This window comes from Clinocottus analis, unplaced genomic scaffold (assembly GCF_023055335.1).
Source record: "Clinocottus analis isolate CAN_PGR_092001 unplaced genomic scaffold, fCliAna1.0.p SCAF_13, whole genome shotgun sequence".
Classification (NCBI taxonomy): Eukaryota; Metazoa; Chordata; class Actinopteri; order Perciformes; family Cottidae; genus Clinocottus; species Clinocottus analis.
Window position 1 is genome coordinate 4,784,418 of NW_027175854.1, and position 21,482 is coordinate 4,805,899.

The 21,482-nt window shown below is 40.6% G+C and overlaps 2 protein-coding genes across 2 annotated transcripts in view; both read left to right on the forward strand.

The window, feature by feature from the left end:
* sh2d3ca (SH2 domain containing 3Ca) overlaps window positions 1-4,181 on the forward strand; it is a 44,888-nt gene extending 40,707 nt beyond the window's left edge. The window contains exons 11-16 of the mRNA XM_068574481.1: window positions 104-233; window positions 458-573; window positions 836-1,007; window positions 1,102-1,213; window positions 1,331-1,537; window positions 2,863-4,181. Coding sequence (XP_068430582.1) covers window positions 104-233; window positions 458-573; window positions 836-1,007; window positions 1,102-1,213; window positions 1,331-1,537; window positions 2,863-3,038 — 913 coding nt within the window. The 3' untranslated portion in view covers window positions 3,039-4,181. The remainder of the gene's footprint in view (window positions 1-103; window positions 234-457; window positions 574-835; window positions 1,008-1,101; window positions 1,214-1,330; window positions 1,538-2,862) is intronic.
* Window positions 4,182-8,987: 4,806 nt separating this feature from the next.
* urm1 (ubiquitin related modifier 1) lies at window positions 8,988-19,425 on the forward strand. The gene is made up of 5 exons (XM_068574452.1): window positions 8,988-9,037; window positions 10,951-11,021; window positions 16,062-16,143; window positions 17,974-18,022; window positions 18,608-19,425. The coding sequence occupies exons 1-5, from the start codon at window positions 9,003-9,005 to the stop codon at window positions 18,674-18,676; spliced, it is 306 nt and encodes a 101-aa protein (XP_068430553.1). The 5' UTR covers window positions 8,988-9,002; the 3' UTR covers window positions 18,677-19,425.
* The last annotated feature ends 2,057 nt before the right edge of the window (window positions 19,426-21,482 follow it).

Consider the following 21,482-nt stretch of genomic DNA (forward strand, 5'->3'; position numbering starts at 1 on the left):
CTCTTATTTGAACCAGACAACTGGGACCACTGGATGAGCCTGTTAGGTTTTTAAAAACACTAAGTTGTAACCGGTTGATCTTAACAACCATTTTCTCTTGCAGGTACGAGTCTTGTCTCATGCCAGCTGAAAATAAGCCTCTGGAGATGTCGGTGCTGAAGAGGGTCAAAGAGCTGCTGGCTGAGGTGGATGCAAGGACCGCGGCTAAACACATCACCATGGCGGACTGCACGGTATGCACAAACGCACATATACGTGTATGCAGTTCACATGCAAGCACACAAGCTTCCGCATGCATACAACATAGTGCATTCACACTTGCTGACTTGCATACTCACAAACAGGTATGCATACAGGCACATGAATTGAAGCACACAAACGTATTCACACTACCAACTGGCTTCAGAAACGCGCACCGCACATACAACTAATCATCTGTTTTCTTACCCTTGGACAGGTGGCTAGAATATTAGGTGTAACCTCAGAGATGCAAAGGATGATGGGAGTGTCCTCAGGGTTGGAGTTACTGACACTACCACATGGACACCAGCTAAGACTTGACCTACTGGAGAGGTACAAGCACGCCTTGTTTTCCCCTGTTCCTTTATACATCACTCACTAACTCCTTCATTAATTAATGTATTGATTAGCTGTACTCTTCTGTTCTTACCCTCCATCTCCTCTCTTCTCAATCCTCCTCTGTTCTCATTTTGTCTGTCACAATGTGAATTTCCAGAGTAGCTTTCAAAATGACTCACCCTCCGCTTCCCTATCAGCAGCAGTAATGAACTTTTATTGATGCACTTTATTGAATGGCACGTTGTTCTTTTCTCAGGTTCTATACCATGTCCATCATGATGGCGGTGGACCTGCTCGGCTGCACGGGAAGCACAGAGGAGAGGGCGGCGCTGCTCCACAAGACTATCCAATTGGCAGCAGAGTTGAAAAGCAACCTGGGCAACATGTTTGGCTTTGCTGCAGTGATGAGAGCCCTTGAGCTGCCACAGGTAAGAGACAAAACGCATACAATTCACCAATAATTTGCTTTAAAAAAAAAAAGAGGTTTGTATTAAGATTTTGTTTTGTTGTGCTTTTCCACAGATTTCCCGCCTGGAACAGACGTGGGTGACTTTACGCCAGAGACACACAGAGGGAGCTATTCTATATGAGAAGAAGCTAAAACCTTTCATGAAGAATATGAACGACGGCAAAGGTGAGACCCTAGTTTAAATGGTTGGCATGTGTTTGCATTTATTTTTTTGGGGGGGGAAATGTGCAGCGGTGAGTATGTATTTACAATTCTCAACTGAAAACTCTCCTGTGATCACAGAGTCAAACGCCCTCTCCAGCACCTCCGTGCCCCACATCATCCCCGTCTTGTCCTTATTGGAGCGGGGCATGGCGGTTGGGGAGACGCTGGAGCCCTGGGAGAGTGCCGAAGTGGGAGTGGATGTGGTCATGTACCACCTAGAGGCAGCGCGGACCATCGCACATCACGGGGGGATCTACAGAACCAACACTGAGACCAAACTGCAGGGTAAGGCCAAGGGCAGTCTTTGGAAGTGTGACCTAGGACAGCGTCTGTGTTGTTTTAGCCATGCTAGTGTTGGTCGGTGTTTGGTGGCATTTCAGCCACCACTTTGGTCCCTGATGATCAGTTGGTTCCCAGACCAAGAACCCTAATTATTTTAGAGATCCCGGGACTCATAACCTCGGTGATCTTTTTAACTTACATGGTGTTCAAAATTCTATGTAATTTTATTCCCAATACTTCATTTTATGATCAAATGCCTGCAAAACTGATGACATTTCCCTTTGTGCTTTATGCTAACCAACTGATGTTAGCATCCTATTGCTTGCATATTAAACTGAGACGATAAACAAATCAGACATTATACCGACTAGCAACAGCATGTTAGCATTGTCGTTGTGGTCATGTTGACATGCTCATGTTAGTATTTAACTGTGCTGACGTTCAGCTTCATAGAAGGGTCAGCATGGCTTCTTCAGTCGACCTTGTTAATTATTTCATCCGCACCGACCTAAAGAAATTATGAAAAGAAACCATTTTCTCTGTCATTGTGTTCCATCTCATGTTGTTAACGCATTGCTGTTACTAATGATGTAATGATTGTGTGGTTACTTTATTAACTGCATTGACCTGTAATACCTCTCTAATGATTCTCAGTTTGATGCTATTACTGCCTTATTGAACAGTGTGTCAATAGTTATCTGCTCACATCTGTTTCCTGTTATATCTCGCTATCGATCAGCCTGACCTCAGTCTGCTCCCCTCATCAATATTTTGAGCCGAAGTTAAGAAGCTTACTTCATACAATTGTCAAAACTTGTTCAGCTCCAGGTGTTTTGGTTCCAAAGCTAATTGTAGTTCATCCAAAGGAATTGAATTGAGCATTTCAGCATGGCTATTCATTGTTTAATAAGTTGTCATGCTTGTGATATGGTTGACTAGTTTGTGAACCTTTTAAATTGAGATTATTTGTCACACAGAATGATGATATATTTGTATTTTTGGCACTATTTTTTTTCTTTACCTTTATCATCCAATTGTGACTTTTAAGCTGTATTTAGAATTGTTCCTATTTTCAGTTTGAATGTTTTAGTGCCTTTTTGTTACAGTATTATTGAAATCCTTATATTCGAGTGCTTTTAATAAAAATGGCAGAATATTTTTCCCCGAAAACTATTTATATCTCAGACTTAAAATAGTTCCATTAGTTGAAGAAATATGTTCCATTTGTTTCTCCACAATATTGTCCTTTTATGATTTTTTTTTTTCTTCTGTTGAACACAAATACAATGTAATCTACAAAGACTAACTCCTTCTCCTCTCCTCTCCAGGATTCCAGGAGCGAGCAGAAATGCACGAGATCTTCCAGACAGAGTTTCAGATGCGTCTCCTGTGGGGCAGCCGCGGCTCTGAGGGCAGCCAATCGGAGCGCTACGAGAAGTTCGACAAGGTCCTCACCGCTCTCTCACACAAGCTTGAGCCTCCCGTGCGCCACAGCGAGCTATAGCACCTGCCCCAGCAACCAACATCTCCAAAACAGCCCCATCTGCACACGCCACTCATTGTGGTATGGTCTTGTTTTGCATCATTATGGACGTAGTGGAAGGGCGTGAACACTGGGAGCAGTGAACGAAGAGGCAGCTAACAGCTCATGAGCAGAGTTTAACAGAAAAGAGGGTCTCACTTATAACATGTGTGATGCTCAATGTGTACTTCTCTTTCTGTTCCTCCCTGTGGACTTCCTCAAGCAAAGTTGAAAAGAAGATGGGGAGGGTGACCCGCTCCTCTGCATGGGACAAACGGCAACATGTGTACGGTGCCTCAAGAGGGCCACACAGAGCTGCAGAGTTTGGCTTTGTCCCAATTAAACAGACTCTTGTTTTAAACAACTGCTGTCACACACACACTGTAGCAGGAATGCTAACAATAACTTACATGGCTCATATAAAGATGTTTTGTCTCTGAGTGAGTGTGTGTGTGTGTGTGTCTGTGTGACTGCGTTCGTTTGTTTACATTCCTTAATTTCTGTATGTCATGAATGTTTCATGTATTTTTTTTTGTCTTATTTATTTGTTTTGATCAAAGGATATCTAAACATTATGGACGTTGCTTCACCAAACTCATGAGAATCTGCTAAAGCTTATTCCGAGGGAACCATATTCATAAAACCTTATTAAATATGTATCAAGCTGTCCCTTTGAATTGCATTAAAAATGTATCAGGCATGCATTAATAAATGTGTCAGAAATGAAACATTTGCAGAAGTAATGCCTCAACTTCAATATCAGGGCTTTGCGAGTTGTTAAAAATGTTAAGGGGACAAAGTGTCTTCCCTCTGTTAAAGCTGTTTGACTAATACATTTGATGTTGTGTTTCTAGTGCACATCATTTAGCTCAAAGCCACACAAAGAGAAGAAAACGGGACGTATGCTCTTTACATTTTGTTTCAACGACTTGGTATTAAAACAGAAATAACTGAAATGGTTGGTGCATGCAGCTACAAATGTTATACAGGAAAATGTTGCTCTGAACTACTAATTCAAATATTAACGTGTCAAACTTGAGAAATATGCAGATGATAACAGGGAAGATCTTTCTGGTCTGTACAATAATTCAAATTGATACCAAGCAGACGGAGAAATCGTTTTTTTTTGTGAATGATTTTCAATGAATGGTAACAGCGGTTCGGTGACTGAGGTGAATGAGGACACAGACCACAGCCATGTCGCTGCAGGCCAATGTCTTTTGATTGTATGTTTTGAGTTTGTGTTTCAGCAATAGAGCTAATCCTTTTATTGCTGTGGGATTTAGTTGTGGATGACTGTTCAGTGTTAAATCATGTGGGCCTGAAAGGTCTGCAGCCAACTATTCAATCATTTCAACCAAGGGCTGAGACCCCTGAGGTACAGACACCCATTCACAAAATGTTGCCCCCCCCATATCGCCTTGTTTTTTTAATGTATATCCTTTGTTCTCTCTGATGATATGAACCAAAGTCATATCAGATATCAATCAATCAGAATTAATTCTAAAAAATACCCTTCTGCCTGATAGTTGCATATCAGAGATTCTTAACTGGGTGTTTGTCCTGCTTTCTACTCTGCGCCTGTATCAGATCATGAGGTGAGGAGCCATGTGCCAGTTCCCACTGTGGTCCAACAGGGGGCGATCTTTAATTATCAAAACACTGAATCATTAATTGTAATACAATATAACAGGAGGAAATATATACAAAAAACACATGTATTATGTGTTTTGAGACCAATGTTTGATACCAATATTATTAGATATGAAATCTACAGGTTTAGGTTGGATATCTGATAACGCAGATGATAAAAATGAGTGATGATAGTGTTGACTTGATATGTTTTTATTTGTCCTGTTGAATGCTGTACAGGAATGCGCTGACCGTGTATGGATACTCCTGTTTTTTATAACAGGACTGCGTGAGATAAACGTGAAAGGCAAAAAAGACAAGGAATCAGGACGGATCTCACGATTTTTCTTTCTTTTTTTTTTTACAAACTGTACATAGCAATTCAATGTTTTTCAAATAAAATGATTGCTTGTGTGAAGGAGTTTAATTTTGTTCAGAAAAACGAATAATAGTTTTAGTATCATTTTGTCTAATTATCTTATATATTTCATAATCATCAAATAGCATGAAATCCAACAATTAAGCGATGCCTTTAAAGTCTAATACAGCGAATTCGTCTGTTACCTCAATTGTTGTCCAAAAACTACGAGAAACACAAATGAGCCACACTGTTTTACCTGATGACATATTTACAGATTAAAACCTGAGGAAGTCGGAATATATTGAGAGACGTACAAAAACCATTGTTTTGGTCTTTTTATGAGATTTGTTGACAATATTTATAAGAAAACTAAAATAAGTAAAAAAAATAAATAAAAAGATAGGTATATGTGATATTTAAACGATGAAAAAACAAAGGATCTCTTTATATATATGTTCTCATTGTGGAAGAAACGACTCCACCACCAATTCATATTAAGAAAATTGGCATCAACTATGGTAGAAATGAATAGTAAAGGTTTCAAATGTACTTGCAATGCACACAAGGAACCAATAGGGGTCAGCATTTAACTATCAAACCCAAACTGACCCTTCTCCTACACAGTTATCCCTAGAGCCAACTGCAGTTATGAACATGCTGGTTCCTGGTCCAGTTTAGGTGGCTGGGTTTTGCTCAGGTAGACAACATAAGTGTTAGTCCACTAGTGTCATGCACCCTTCTGGGCACTTTGATTCCTCTATTAGTGTAAATGTTCTTATGCATTTAAATCTGCAACCTATCTCTTGTTTAACTGAAAATGCAGTGAGCATGTGTGATGTGCAAAGCATCACATTGTTTAGCAGACAGACCCATGGTGATGGCAGTGGGAGGGAGACAAAGACAGATGGACTGTGTGTGCGTGTGTGCGTGTGCGTGTGTCTATGCATGTGAGAGCGTCTTTCCATATGTGTGCATGCATGTGTATTTGAGTCAACGTGTGCTTTTGGTGAATGTGTGTGTGTTTGTGTGTGTATGTGTGCCACAACACAGATGTTGCAGGAATACTGCTGCTGCTCTTGCTGCTTACTCCCTCCATGAAGGAGGCAGTAGTGCGGCCTAGCAGCTGCTATACTGACGCAGGGGGGGTCCAGTTTATTTCAGGTGAAAGATTTCCTTGGAAAAACACAAAGTAAGAATTACTGCATTTGTGACATTAACAAAGCTGTAATGTAGAACAGAAAGTACAATAAAATCAACCAGAATGGAACCAAATAGGATGCCACATGATCTGCTACAATAGAAAATGATCATTCGCTCAGCTCTTTGTCTCCCCCTTCCATACAGTTCCATAGGCGTAACATGTTATGGATGTAATCTCTAAGAGGATTCTCTCTGCTTGGTATCATGGTACATGTTAATTTCAGCTCTTTATGTTCCTTATTGAAACAGACCCAAGATCTCCCAGGCCTGCCAGCCAGCCAGCCAACCAGCCAGCCAACCGTCATCAGTTCACCCCTAATCTCTCCCCCCAGTCCTTTTATAGCTAATCCATTGTGTGGGTCATTGTCATCTGATCATGTGTGACCCTGGCTGCTCTATAGCTGGTGCCTGGCAGCGTAGCATTGACTTTTGACGTTCATCTGCAGGAAGTTATGGACCGTTTCTTAATTTCAAGAAATGTCTCAAATCACATCCAGCTTTGAGTTCAAGAGGCTGAGATGAAGATGGCCAAAGTCTGAGTGGGATATGAGTCTACGAAAAACACACAAAAAAACACAGTCTGTGTCGTGCCAGAGGTTTCCACAGTTCCTTCACACAATAGTAATGTTAATGTTTTTTCAGAGAAATTGTAATTGAATGTGCATATGAATATTATCATTGGATATAGGAGCACATCCTTCTAACAAGGTGTCTTGTATTCAAGTTTTACGAGCACAGCATGGACGTGAGCATGTCCACAAAGGTCAACAGGTGTTTCACCTCATCTTCAGCTGAATTTAATATATTGAAATATCTCTAAATACTCTTGATTTCAAATCCTAATAAAAATTAATCATATTTGACATAAAAACTGTAATTATTTGTGTACACCTACAAATACATGTAAAGGTCCATCAGAGTACTAAAGAAGCAACGCGTCGCGTACCATCAGCAGCTGTATGTGCTCCTCGAGGCAGCGCAGCAAATGTGACGTGACACCCAGTGATGGTGGGATCATTCCTGGATAGCTCATGAAATTTACAGGCATGACAATCCCACCCACACCCAACCTTCTGCCTCTTTGTCCTCCTCTGAGCTCACCCCATGACTGTATGCTTCTCATCCCAGGACGAGAGGCTACAGCCACTAACGGCTCTCTTCACGTCTTCATCATCTTTCAAAACTTCCTCTTCACGGCCTCCAGCATCAGAGGACACCCTTGTTTTCCTGCCTGGCTCCCCACCCTCGCCTCACTCCTCCCTCACCCCTGCCAGGCCCCTGGTCGATCTGTCTATCTGCCCCTGCACTGACTCCTCATTAACACATGAATGAAGACAGGGAAGGGCCTGCGAAGGCTTGGACGCCAACAGAAGGCAGCGGATTTGCAATTCAAACCTCTGACCGACCCCCTCTCACCCCTCACCGTATCCTCCCGGACCTGTATACTGGGACTGCAACTGTCACCAGTATGATTGAGGATGCATGTAAGGAGGGAGAGAGGGATAGAGGGAGACAGATGTGCATTCACACACTCACGTCAGGCCTCTGCACACTTTCATATTGACGTACACAATGCAAATACATGCAGACATGCAAAAGGCATGTGAGAGTGAGACCGCTGCATACTAATGACTTTCCAATATAATGATTTTCTAAATTAACATTAAGTTCAAGGGAATACCAGTTCATAAATGGGGCCACCGTCACACAGAATCAGTTGCAGAGATGCTTGCTGTTCCCAGAGTGCAAACTAAACATGGAGAAGCAGTATTTTGTTACTTTGCCCCGCAGAACGGCAACAAACATCCAGAAGATATTAGACTTGTAATAACTTTTACCACCTTTAAATCCAGCTTCAAAACTATTATGTTCTGCCTTTGACTGAACCTTAAGTATTCATCATGAACCATCTTGTGCTCATATTCTGTATGTATGTCTCTGTCCTTAACATTTTAATTTCCTTGAAAATGTTTTTATCATTTAAATTGATTATTTACATTTCCACGCTGTTTTTCTTTTTAAATGTTTGTAATGTAAAGCAAATTCAATTTTCTTTGTGTGTGAAATCTGCCATACAAATATACTTTTCTTGCCTTGGAATAAAGAAGTTAGACTTTTTAGAATTTAGAATTCTGGAGTTCAAAGAAGCAAAATGTAACATGTATTCAGAACCAAACTCCAAATTGAATGCATGTTCAAGTTAAATAAAGCGAGAGTACAACTCAAAGTGTAGAAATGTAAATACTGTATATAAAAAGAAAGAAATAAACAATTATATTAGCTTTCACTCAGGATCATTACATTTAAATCATATACCTCTGAAAACACACTTTAGCAATACCGTCCTTAATTAAGGGCATGCAAAGAAACAAAGAAGTGGAACAAATCAAATAAATAACAATATGTGTATTACCCAAATAATATTAATTCAAAAGATATTATACTATTGCTTTCAGATCTTTTTCTTTTTTTTAAACATAAAATTGTCCATACCAGGGTAAAACGATATTCTAAAAATAAAGAGAAAGTGATACAAAGTATCATTGACCATGACAAATGTATCCTTTTAATTTCCTTATTATTCGAATTGTCTATTTTCAGTTTGCCATATTGATGTAAATATACATACAAATGTCCAAAATGTGGTTTGAAGTCAGACGTATCCTCTTGTGTGGGGAAAGAAGAAAAAAAATCCCATGCAAAACGTCATATCCGGTTTACCCTCCCCACTACTTCCTGCATGTGCCGACAATATGGCAGCGCCCTTAGCGATTCACCTGGAGTTTGGGTAGGCGAATATAAAGCTCTTAAAGATAATTTAGTTTGCCGGTGTTGTTGTTCTGTGAGCAGCTTTGCGGGAACAGGACGCTGCGTAACTTTGCTTTAGTTAGTGTTGGTATTGTCCGCCTTCGCTTACCTCAAATCAGTGTGAAAGCTAAGTTAGCTGCCTGCTAGTTTTGAGTTTGTTTATAACATATTCACTACAGTGGGGTTCTGTGAGTTGACAGGAATAGCGAGACGTTGTGTGTTGGCTTAACCCGTTTAAGAAAATGACCAAAGAGAAACCCCTCGTATCACGGTACACAGCAACAGAGCTGACAAAAGTCACTAACTTTCTCCTGTTTCTGACCGTGCTGCAAACCATTTAAACTATGAGCTCATACTGGGTCGGCTCCTGTTTCCTCTTGCAGCTCGGCCAGATGTGCAGGAGTTTGTGAACACAATCAACGACCTGCAGAATAAAAGGAAGACAAGCGCGAGTCAAAATGTAGATCTCAAGTCGGACCTGGTTCACTACAAAGGGGTTTGATTTGTGCTTCGCTGCTGAACAATACATATGACAGCAACAGACATCAACGTGTGTGGATAAGTAAAGTCCATTATCACTCTGTATGTAATTTAAGAATGTAAAACTACATGTCAGGTCTCATAGATCTCTATTATTACATAGAAAGGAACTTATACTAATAATTCATAGGAAAGACTTTTAGCCAGTGAATCACAGTTCAGAGAACGGGGCAAAATGTGACAATGTCTAATAACAAGCATGCAAAGTAATGAATGTGGGAATAATGTTTCCAATAATAAATTCATATTTTCTTGGTGCATCCGTCAGTTCTTTTGTCATTGAGATTATAAGCAAATAAATTCCTTAATGTACGACTCGACAACCCAACGACTGACGAAAACGACTAAAAAACTATTTCAGAACTTTGTCTTTATTTTCCAAAATTACTATCTGTTCTAAGCTCTTGCATCCCGGAAAGTCTTCTGGTGTGTTAGATCTGCGACACTGTCGATCACTTGTACTTTGGTCCTCAGACGTTTGTCAGGTAAAGTTGTCCGACAGTCAAACAGTACCAGCCCTCGTACATACTGCCAAATAAGCTGATGATCTTTATTACCAGGAAAAAATAGGAAATTACAGACCTATGAATAAAAAGTCTTAACTAACTTCAAACAATTGACTCAACATGGGTAAAATGACAAGACAAATATGTCTGTTTATTGGCTGATCTAATCAATTTAAATATCAGACAAGTCAACTTCATCACAGTGATGCAAAACCCTGTAAAAATACAAAATTGTCATCAAGCTGTCCTGCTCAATGATTTGCAAAATTAACCTGAGCTGTTGCAGTGTGATGTTTAGCATTCAGAGAAATAACAGACTTAAATCTTAATCGACAGTTTGCTCAAGGAGACCTGAGACTTGACTTGGACCTTCCGCAAAATATTTGAAACGGCTGTGCTTTCCTCTTGCGTGACATATTATGCTGGTCATCATGCAACATCCTCCACTTTTTTGGGATGCAGCAGCTTGTACACTTGAACCCTGGCAGCTGAATCCTCCTGCCAGAGTCTCTTGATGTATTGTTTCAAAGTCCAAAGTCTCCTCAGCGAGACACACTTCATACAAAAGCTTTCTCTTTGTCTTGTCAAACTGCCTCAGTCTCAGAATAATAGAAACCGAAACCAGGGATACATGAGTTTAATCCTGCAACCTTTCTGATCACTTGAATTGATGTTCTTTAACTGGAAGGTGTTTTATGTTTATATTAAACAACAACCACATTTTTATGTTCCAGTACTCTTACCTCAGCAGACCTCATGACATGTTCGTTCTATCTATTGTGGACAAATTTAAACACCATATAAACACACACCTAATTGTCCTATCTTACTCTTTTCTTTTGTCTAGCGGTGGAGCGGAGTTGCTTTTTAATGGTGTGAAGAAACATCATGTGACTCTTCCAAGCCAATCCGAACCTTGTGAGTATCACCTGTCTGTGCATCTCAGCATTAGAGCCTCCTTGTGAAACAGTGACATTTTCAAGATGCTTTTCTCTCAGATATATGTTGTGTAGTGACTGTAGTGAGCCAATGTCAAACAGCTGCATCTCAGGAAGAGAAATGTTACTAATGAGGGTTTTTGGTCAGAGTTGAGTTCGTCGTATTATTTGTCCTCGGGTTAGAATTGTCTAAAAGGACTGTTTCATTATTGCAATGTGGTCAACCAACCCTCAAGCCCCAGCACAGAAATAGGCCATCTTTGATGACTTTTCAAATAAATCCATGTTTTTAGCTGCTTTGGTAAGTGATGAGATGTTAAACCAAATAAATTTAAAATGAGTTCTGAGGGTTCAGAGTGAGTAATTACACATCAGGTTTATCGAGTTGAGTGACATAATGGATTGAAATCAATAAAAGCCAATGGCTTCCATGCAGGTAGGATGGTTTGAAGAGAAATTCAAAGAGTCCTTCACAATTAATCACTCACAGTTTTGCCCTTAATGTGATGCAGGATTCAATACACCTCTGTGAGGCTTTTAGGTCTGTTACTTAAGTTTTGGAAATGATTGGCAGTCATTTAAATGCAAAGTATTGTCTTGATTTCACATAATACATGTTTTATTTTTTTATCAATTTAGCCAGAAAGTCTCGTGAGATACATTCTCTTCTTGGATATTGGAGCTATAGATTTGGCCTTTGTTAATAATATATGAACAACGTGGAAATTCATTTTTATTAGTATTTGTTGAGGGAAGATGGGGACATATATTGCAATCCATCTATTTAGTGGAGTGGTCATAGCTTTTAATGTCTTTTTGAACATTTGCATCATATCAGCTGTTTTAACGCAACGCTGTTATAACAGAACACTAAAACGTGCGTAATATTTTAACTGATGTGCCATATCGTGCGCTCGTATCAGACGACAGAAAAATCTGGGAAGAAGTATGGTCAATATTCAATGTTGATGCAATCTTTATTGTGATGTAAAAATCAATGTAAACAAGCCATGTAGTATCTTTATCGTTGCACTTCTCTGTCACAACGTCTTCCATGATTCTGCTGTTCCATCCTCACCATAAATGGATCCTTTCACTTTGTGTCACCTGCTGCCCGCTGGTAATGCCAGTGTTTGTGTTCCTGTGTAACAACACGTAGTACATGAGCCAACAGGGGAAGTCTATGTTCTCTCTGTTGGTTACAAAAGAGCAGCAGGGTGACATAACTTTTGGGTGCGATCAAGATCATTTTGGCTGACTTGGCGGGCGTGTGCTCATTTCTTGGTTCATAAAAACTTTCCTACCTCCGGATCGAAATTGATTAGATTTTATTTTGCGGTGGGATTCAGGCTCCTTCCAATATGGGTCACAAACTCACATGGAGGAGTCGAGGGAAAACCTGCCTGCAGCACAATTTTATTTCCCAAACCTTGTTCAGGACCCGGGTCACTGAGAAAATGAGGAGAGAAGTGAAGTGAATGCAAGTTGCCTAGAGGGTAAAGTGTGTGGGGGGGGGAACAAATGAGAGAAATATGTGTCTTTGGTATTTAACTAAACAAAGGGTGTTCATCCATGGCGCTGATGTTACCGCGACAACAAAAAGACAAAAGTTGACCAGAACATGGAATGCCAGCCAGATATGACCTTGCTGCACCAGCGGATGTGTGTGTGTGAGCGTGTGTGTGAGCGTGTGTGTGAGCGTGGTTTTACCATGTTGTGCACAGTTAAGAATTTCATCTTTAAAGGAAAATGTCCTTCCGAACTAATTTTGCCCTATTGTGTGTGTGTGTGTGTGTGTGTGTGTGTGTGTGTGTGTGTGTGTGTGTGTTTGCACGAGTGTGTGTTAGTACAGAAGGGGTGAAGGCAGATATAATTGGTTCTGAATCCTCCGTATTTCTCTTTGACCCCAGCCGGTGATTGATGACCCTCAACTGAAAGACCCCACCCCCACACACACACACACCCTCTCTCTCTCTCTCTCTCTCTCTCTCTCTCTTACACACACACACTCACACACACATAACAAAACCCTGTGGTCTCAGGATCACCCAGCCTTCGCCCCTCGCATCAGCAGAAAGATGGATCGCTCATCCCCCCTCAAATGACAGTCATAATCGCACAAAGACAGAAAAGCAAAAGGAGAAGAAAGGGGGAAAACTGCATGTACAAAAGAAAAGCGACCACGGTTTTGAATTGGCGTCAAAATGGCGCCCTTTCCCCTTCCCTCCCTCTCCTCCCTCTGTGTCTTTTCTCTACCCACGCAACGCAGCTAACCCAAGATGCTTCAGGCGCTGTGACGCATGTTCCCTCTCGCTTGTCGTTTTGTTCCCTCATTTTCTTTCCCCCTCTACCTGGGCCACAAAGCACTTTCAAAATCCTTCACCTCTCCGTCGCTCTCTCTGAAATTCTTTACATTGTCTTCCATTTTTAGAACAGTCCTTTAGCTTCTGGATGACGTACATCGGTTGCCCTATGTGTAATCTTTTACCAGAAAGCCAATAAAAGGGCAGCGCCTGATGACTATTTCTGTCATAAAAAATCTGTCTGAATTATTATTGATCTGTGTATTGAGCTAAGACAACCTATTTATTTTCTACGTGCAACTTTTTACATGTGTGCCTGTGTGTGTGTGTGTGTGTGTGTGTGTCGAGGGAGGGAAATAAAAATACAAGCTAAAGATGGAAAGAGATGACGAAAAGAAAGAGGGGAGGAGAGCAGGTTTTATGAGGGAGAGAGGGAGAGCGCAAATGAAAAAGTAAATGGGTGCAAGGATGAAAGAGCGAACAAGGGGTAATGGTGGAGAAAAATTACCAATGGTTAAAAGGCAGAGAGGGAGCAAAAAAAAAAGAAGGAGTCACCACAAAGAAGGAGTTATGACTGCTGTAGTGATTAGTTCTGTTTTTAGCTCTGCAGAGGTGCAGGTCAATATTCACGGCCTCTCTGGTGTGTGTGTGTGTGTGGGTGTGTGTGTGTGTGTGTGTTGCAGGGAGAAGTAGTTGTCTTTTTTTATATGGAGGCCTGGAACCGTAGAAACTAGCACTATCATTATACTACTGAGCCGGCCGACAGCACTGCAATTAACCTGAGCACCCGTCACACAGGCGGCACGTCCACACACTCACGCACGCACACACACCTTGTACGTCACATATCATCCACTCAGTCAGTTGCCCTCATCAGTGACCAGGCAGGTAGCTCTATAAATATATTTGTTACAAGCTAAGTTATTCAACCTCTAGATATTTATTTTATAACTTTGTGAAATGTGTTCTTACATCTTCCTACATTGCACTTCATTTGATTACATCTTGTGGTTATTTGCATTTAATGCTTTATCAGTAAGCACGGTAATGTCTGCTATTTTATGGCTGAATAAATGAAACTTGGAACATTCGAAGATGACTCTTTCACAGAAGTCTAAAAAAAACAAAAACATTGTTAGCTGTGTGGTTTATAACTCCTCTCAGTATAATGTCAGACCCTGAAAGCTGTGGTCTTTGCATAGTCTTGATCTGTGATGTTAGCTCTTCCTTTGGAGCTGCTGAACTCCTGTGTGGCTCCTGCCTGTTACGGCTTCAGCGCTCTCCCACCTGGCTTGGAATGACTCGCTGTCGTCCTCTTAAGCTCGCGTCTGCTCCATCTGCTGCTGCAGCCGTGCTTTTCTTTTCCTCTCTTATAACGTTTTTGCTCTCTCTCTCTCTCTCTCTCTCTCTCTCTCTCTCTCTCTCTCTCTCTCTCTCTCTCTCTCTCTCCTCTGTTTATTTACGCTCTCCTCGTATGTTTCCATACCTCTCTTCGGTTCTTTCGTTTCTGCACAAACTGGTCATGGAGGCCGACACTGTTCATTTTGTTTGTGTGTGTGTGTGTGTGAATGTGAGTGTGTGTATGATATGGCTTTCATGCAGTGCTGCTCTCAAGTGTTATCGCGAGGCGTCGTGCTCATGTACATTAGGAAGACAGCTGTGATCACACACTCACACAGCACACTCACAAACAGGAAATGGTCATAAGCAAATATGAGATGCATGTGTTTTGTTGCAATGTGTTTGTGTCTATAATATTATGATGCTGTTTTCTTACATAACATACATTTATTTAAGGAAACACACCACGCACTAATACACACACACACACACACACACACACACACACACACACACACACACACACACACACACATACACACCCAGAAGCTCTCAGACCACCTTGAATCTTGATGTGAACAACAGCCATAACTCTAATATATTCATTGTTAGTAGTTTTGTGGGGATTTATCCTAAAACCTCTCATTATCATCGCCTTTGTGGCTTTTTTGTCAGTGAGGCTCAGCCTATTGTTGAGACGAGGTCAATCTGATTGTGCAAGAGGTCAGACTCATAGAAAAATCAAGCATTGCTGATATCCAAGCTCAGGCCAGAAGCACTGCATTTAATGTTTGAATCTAACAAAGGAAATTATTCTGATGTTGTATTTTCTGATTGTTATATTTGTCCTGCGTTGAAAAACCTTCACTACGAGTGTGACGCTACAGAGAAACATCATTGCATTATGTTTTTTTTAAAGATGATTTTGGAAAATGTCTAACTTCTTTTTTCTTTTTTCTTTTTTTTTCCTTTAGCTGTTTTAAAAAAAATAATAATAATAATTTAAACTGTTCAGTTGTTTCTAGATTTATACACAAATCATTCATTTAATTTATTTCCAGCCAAGGTGAACAATGTCGCTCTTGGCCATCGACATCAGTCAACCATCCCCCCATTGCTAGTGTCCCCCCCATACACATACACTCATAAATATACATGCACACAGACGCACACACACACATATACACAGCCTCGTCCCGCCTGGTACTTCTGTCGCGTCGCATCGACCAGGGGGCTGGAACCGTGCACCTTGACCCTTAACCCCTGACCTGTGGCCTCTGTTGTCTGCCTGTGTATGGGCTTTGTGTGTGTGTCTGTGTGTGTGTGTGTGTGTGTGTGTGTGTGTGTGTGTGTGTGTGTGTGTGTGTATGTTCTAGGGGACGTGAAGCAGCTGCTGGTCTGGATCCAACGGAACCTGCTGAAGGAACGGCCCGAGCTCTTTGTCCAGGGAGACTCTGTGTGAGTGCGTGTGTGTGTGTGTGCACTTGACACACACTTGGATCTATGCACATATGACCTGAAAGGATATGTAATACATCACATCAGCCTGCCACTGAAGCAAAAATATTTACTGCCAAATGTGGCTGTAATATTTGATCAGAATCGCTCTATAAGAACATGTAGAATGATGAAAGTGAAACTGAAGTAGATCGTGAATCGAGGAGCTTTCTCCAGCATTTTTTCTGCAGTTCAAAACTGCTGAAATGCCGGAAGGAAATAACAGTCTAGCCTTCAGGTTATGGGTTTCAGTAAGATGATTACCTGTGTGCAAGTGCGTGTGTGCGTGCGTGTGAGCCTTTGTATGCATGTGTGTGTGTGGGTCCAGGGCTCACAGCAGCCATATAGGACTGGCTGACTTTTACAGCTGCCTTTGTGCTGCACTATTTATAGCACCACCTAACCAATGAATGGAGGAATTGCTGGCCTACCTATAAACCGTATACATTTGATGTGTGTGTGTGTGTGTGCGTGTATTTAATGTTGAAAGCACTCACTGTTTTTGAGCACACCTTTATCAAGGTGTTTCTTTCATTATCTTAAAAAACACACACAATATAAAAGTGCTGTGTGTGATTAGTTGACAATATATAGATTTTTTTTTTTCCTTCTCAAAGCAGACCTGTTTTTAGTGTGTGTTTGCCGCATGTTTGTGCTCACAGGTTCTCACATTGCCCTTCTCGTCCACGTCATAGAGCATCAAGGTGGAGAGAAGCACATTTGAACCGCTTCAGGCATTATCTCACTACCCACATTACCTAAACAGTTTCCTCCCTGGCTTTCAGAAATTAAATAAATCCACTTATGTTCAGAACACTGCGCCCATAGGTGTTTGTTGTTACCCCCATTATCCTCTTCTGAAGGGTGGGGATTTTTTTAGCCTTCATCCGTACGTTATTTTTGGGCCGCCATTAATTGTCAGTGACAGTTTGTTTCGCCCCATGATCTCGCTACTATTTTAGCCCGCCACTTATGTATGTCTTATTTTTTTTAAAAAGAGACATCATTATATTCAGCTCTTGTTAACCAGAAAACAATTTTCAGAGTAAATGATTGATAATACAAGTGCTTCATGCATATTTAAAGATCAAAGCAGTTTCAATGTACATGGCATTATTGAGAATAAGCCAATGTGCTTGTTTATGATCCTATATGGGCTGTAACATGAACATAACACACACATGCAGTCACAGATACTGTTCAATGTTCTATCTTAAATATACCAGTGTGTGTTCTCAAACTGAAGACTGGCTGTCTATTAAATTCATACTGTGAAGTGTTGAAAATTACAACGTCTGGCTACATTTTGCTATTAAAAAATTAGAAGAATGCAAATAAATTGGAGTTACTTTTAGGTGAATTCATTTTACTAGTATTTATTTTTGTGATTAGACAGTGTTTGCAAAGAAAAGACTTCTTTGACTTTGTTGACGAAACTGTGAGTGTAATAATTTGTACAAAGTTATTAAGTAATAATACATATTTATCTGGGGCCATGTCTAATAAATGGAGGAGGCTATTTGTGTTTTGTTTAACATCATTTAAATCTTTATCTTACTGCTTCTTTCATTCATTTAGTTATGTTTTAAGACAACTCTAATTGGTTTTTATTGGATGCAGATATTTTTTTTATTCATCACTGTGTTTTTGTTTTTTAAATGTTTTACTGTGCATCTGTGGAGGCATTCTGCTCTAACCGGTCTATATTTTGCACACACATATATGTGTGTGGTTGCGTGTGTGTTGCCTTTGGGAAATGTGTCTGACTCAAAACGGTGTGTTTTCCCACAGGAGACCTGGGATACTGGTGCTTATCAATGATGCAGACTGGGAGCTAATGGTGAGCACTGGGAGCCATGTTCACTGTCAGATGGTGGAGCGAGTGTGCGTGCGTGCACGTGTGTGTGTGTGTGTGTGTGTGTGTTTCCAGTAGCTCGAAAAACATGCAATTTTTTTATTTCAAGCTCTTTTAACCTACGTTGTCAGGGTGTTTCCATTATAGTGTTAAACGACGGAGATCATGTCTCCGTGCATAGATCCCTATCTCTATATATACCTAACATTTAATGCAGGACTGTTGGTGTGCGGTGGCAGGTTAGCCTCACTGATACCGAGATTGCTCATTTTCTCCGAGTCAATGTTTCATGTAACGTGAAAGCAGCTGCAAGACAAGTTTGTCCTTGGGGTCTCATATCTGAACACATATTTACATGCACACACAGAACCAACGCTTCAATTTGAATCCATTGATTCAATTACAGGACGCAACACAGGATGTAAATGAAATGAAAAGTTTGTCATTGATTGGACCCCGGTGGGAGCACAGGAGTAATATGACCATTTGTATTAGTAAAGACAGATATTTCTCCTTTGACTTGGAGAGATGTTTGCATATTGAATGTTGTGTGTGTTCTGTGAACCTCAGGGGGAGCTGGACTACCAACTAGAAGACCAAGACAACGTTGTGTTTATTTCTACTCTTCATGGAGGATAGCACATCAACGAGGAATACGCAGTCACATCTTCTCTGGAACAGCCTTTTCTCCACATCCTCTGCACTCTTCACTACCCCCCACACATACACACACACACACACACACACACACACACACACACACACATCTCAACAACACACCACCCCATTGGTCGCTGCTGTGGAGGTGTCAGCCTGCACCGTGAGGTCTGACCGGGATCGATGTTTGGTCCACAGGAATAAGTGAAAGTACAGAGATGATTACCAAGAAAAAATGTGGAAACTGTGAGACGGGAATTCTGCTTTTGAAAATGAAACCGGACAGGTGTAAGGGGAAATATATGAAGCTTTGATCGGACTGGCCGACTAACAGGTGCGAGTACAAATACCTGCATTTTGGTGTTTAAACTTCATCTCCCTGCTTCCCCAATTCCATGATGACCATGAAAGACAAAAAAGACCTTTTATGACCTTCAGGAATATATGATGAAAGGTTTCACTTTGTTTAAACAATTACCATTTCTTAGCAGAATACAAATTGTAGGTTGTTTTTTATTTTTTTTACTTACAACATTCATCATTTCTCCTATAAAAAAATCTGTTTTACAATAACATTTATTTATACTGCAAAGGCAAGTTATGGATAGTTCACGTTGGGTTACAGACATTAATAAATGGTTAATGAACAAAAATGTTTACAAATACATGCTTAAATAATGCTTAGGAATGCTAATTAAAGTGGCTGAAATAATGTTAACAAAGTGGTATTGTTTTGGGATTTTTTTTGGAATGATGTCATTTAAGTTTTCTTAAAATATGCTTTATTCTATTCTTTATATTTTTTTTCACAAAATAAAAACAAATTAAAAGATTTTTTTTAAGAAATTGACTCCTGATTTCTGTAATACAATTTCAAAAGTATTTAACAATATATATTCTTTACTTCAAATAATGTATAATGCAAGCACAGGTGAAATAATTATAAAACACTTTGGGAACATTTAATTAAAATTGCCTTCCATTCAATTTATTGCAATAAATAATATGTTGTTTAATAGTACATTTCTGCTGTTAACTGTCATCTGTGTCGTCATAATTGTTCTCTCCAATATTATTCTTTTACATATCCCCAAAACCACACACACAACATCTCTCTCGATGCCAAAGTACAATTTTGACTGCGAAGATGCTCAGCACCCTGTGCCGCACGCAGGGGCCTATAGCCAAACGTTTTTCTCAATTAGGATTTTACATCACGCTTCGATTATTCCTGCTGGTAGCTTATATCTGATCGATTTAGGCCCAGCTCTGTGATCACACTGCAGTTTTAGGCTGATTAGACGAGACTTGTGGGAGATGTTACCGTCCTATACAACCCCACTCAGCTGGTCTATGCAGAATAGAGAGAGGGCGAGTGTGTGCGTGTGTGTGTGTGTGTGTGTGTGTGTGTGTGTGTGGGGTGTGAACTACAGCACCACTGCGGGAGGTCGAGGTCTAGCCCCCGGGCTGCCCTCCCCTGAACGCCCGGGGCGACCTAAAACCTTTTCTCGGCCGATTTGCAACGGGAAAGCGGCCGATAAAGGCCGGCAGAAAGGAAATGCTAATGAGGCTGCGAGGGGGTGAGAGAGAGGAGAAAGTGTAGCACTGTGTCAGCGAGTGCAGGCTGAGAGACTGAGAGTGTGTGTGTGTGTGTGTGTGTGTGTGTGTGTGTGTGTGTGTGTGTGTGTGTAGGGGGGGACGGGAAGGGTCTTCACCGTTTTTACTGTGAGGAGATGATCAAAAAGAAGTGTCTGCGTGCGTGTATTGTGATGAAGTGTTGTATGGACTTGATGCCTCTTAGGGCACCGTGCTACATTTCTGGACAAAACATTAACAGCATCAAAGGTGAGCTGTGAGATACATCTTTCACAAATGTAATTGTATTTGAATAATGCGTATATAAATAACACCTTGAGACACTATAGCTTTGCCATGTGAATCAGGGTTGTGCTCATATTCTACACACTCGCTTTCCATTATTTACTTCTACTCTCATTCGACTTGCAGGGTTCATAAGTGCACATCCTGCTCACTGGTCCTGCTTACAGTCATGGGAGATGTGACGATGCAGGTGGTGAGAGACCTGCATGGCCTCACCATCTGATCACGTGTATCCTCACGAGCAGCTCAGGTTTCCAACTGTCTGCCTGTAATAAACAGCCATAAACATTAGTGAATGGCCATTCAAAATAAACTGCTTGATAATGTTTTTACATAATAACATTGTTTGTTTGTTTTTACTAGCAGGCTGACAGCGTGATCTTTTTTTTTAAGTATTCTTTTCAGAAAATATATATCCCTAAATTTTCGATTCTATATACCAAAACAACTATTCATGTTCACTCTCCATCGTGTTTTGCACCCTGCAGTGAATCCAGTGCTGAAACTCAAGACATGTTAGCTGCACGAAAAGACAGAAATACACAACAGCATGTCCGGTTAAATGGAAGCTTTTTTTCCGTTATTTCTTTCACATCTGGATTTGACAAATTATTAATTCAAAAGAAGCTCTTTATTTAGAAAAATACTTTCGTGTTATGCAGTTACTTTTTGTTAACACACGCAGAAAAAGCACGTGCACAAATGTTTGCTTTAAATGAAACAAAAGTGAACAAACAATTGTAATTTAGAGGCTAAATGTGTTTCGTAAAATAAATAACGAGTCAGAGTCCATTTCAGACAGAGACATTGCTGCAAGAGCAAACAACTGATGCCCTGGAATTAAGAAATGTTAGCCTTTAATGTTCACACACACACACACACACACACACACACACACACACACACA

Coding starts and splice junctions, on each gene's coding strand:
- urm1 (XM_068574452.1), top strand. CDS start 9,003: ATGGCAGCGCCCTTAGCGATTCACCTGGAGTTTGG. Junction 9,038..10,950: donor GCGATTCACCTGGAGTTTGG/GTAGGCGAATAT, acceptor TCTTTTGTCTAG/CGGTGGAGCGGAGTTGCTTT. Junction 11,022..16,061: donor TCCAAGCCAATCCGAACCTT/GTGAGTATCACC, acceptor TGTATGTTCTAG/GGGACGTGAAGCAGCTGCTG.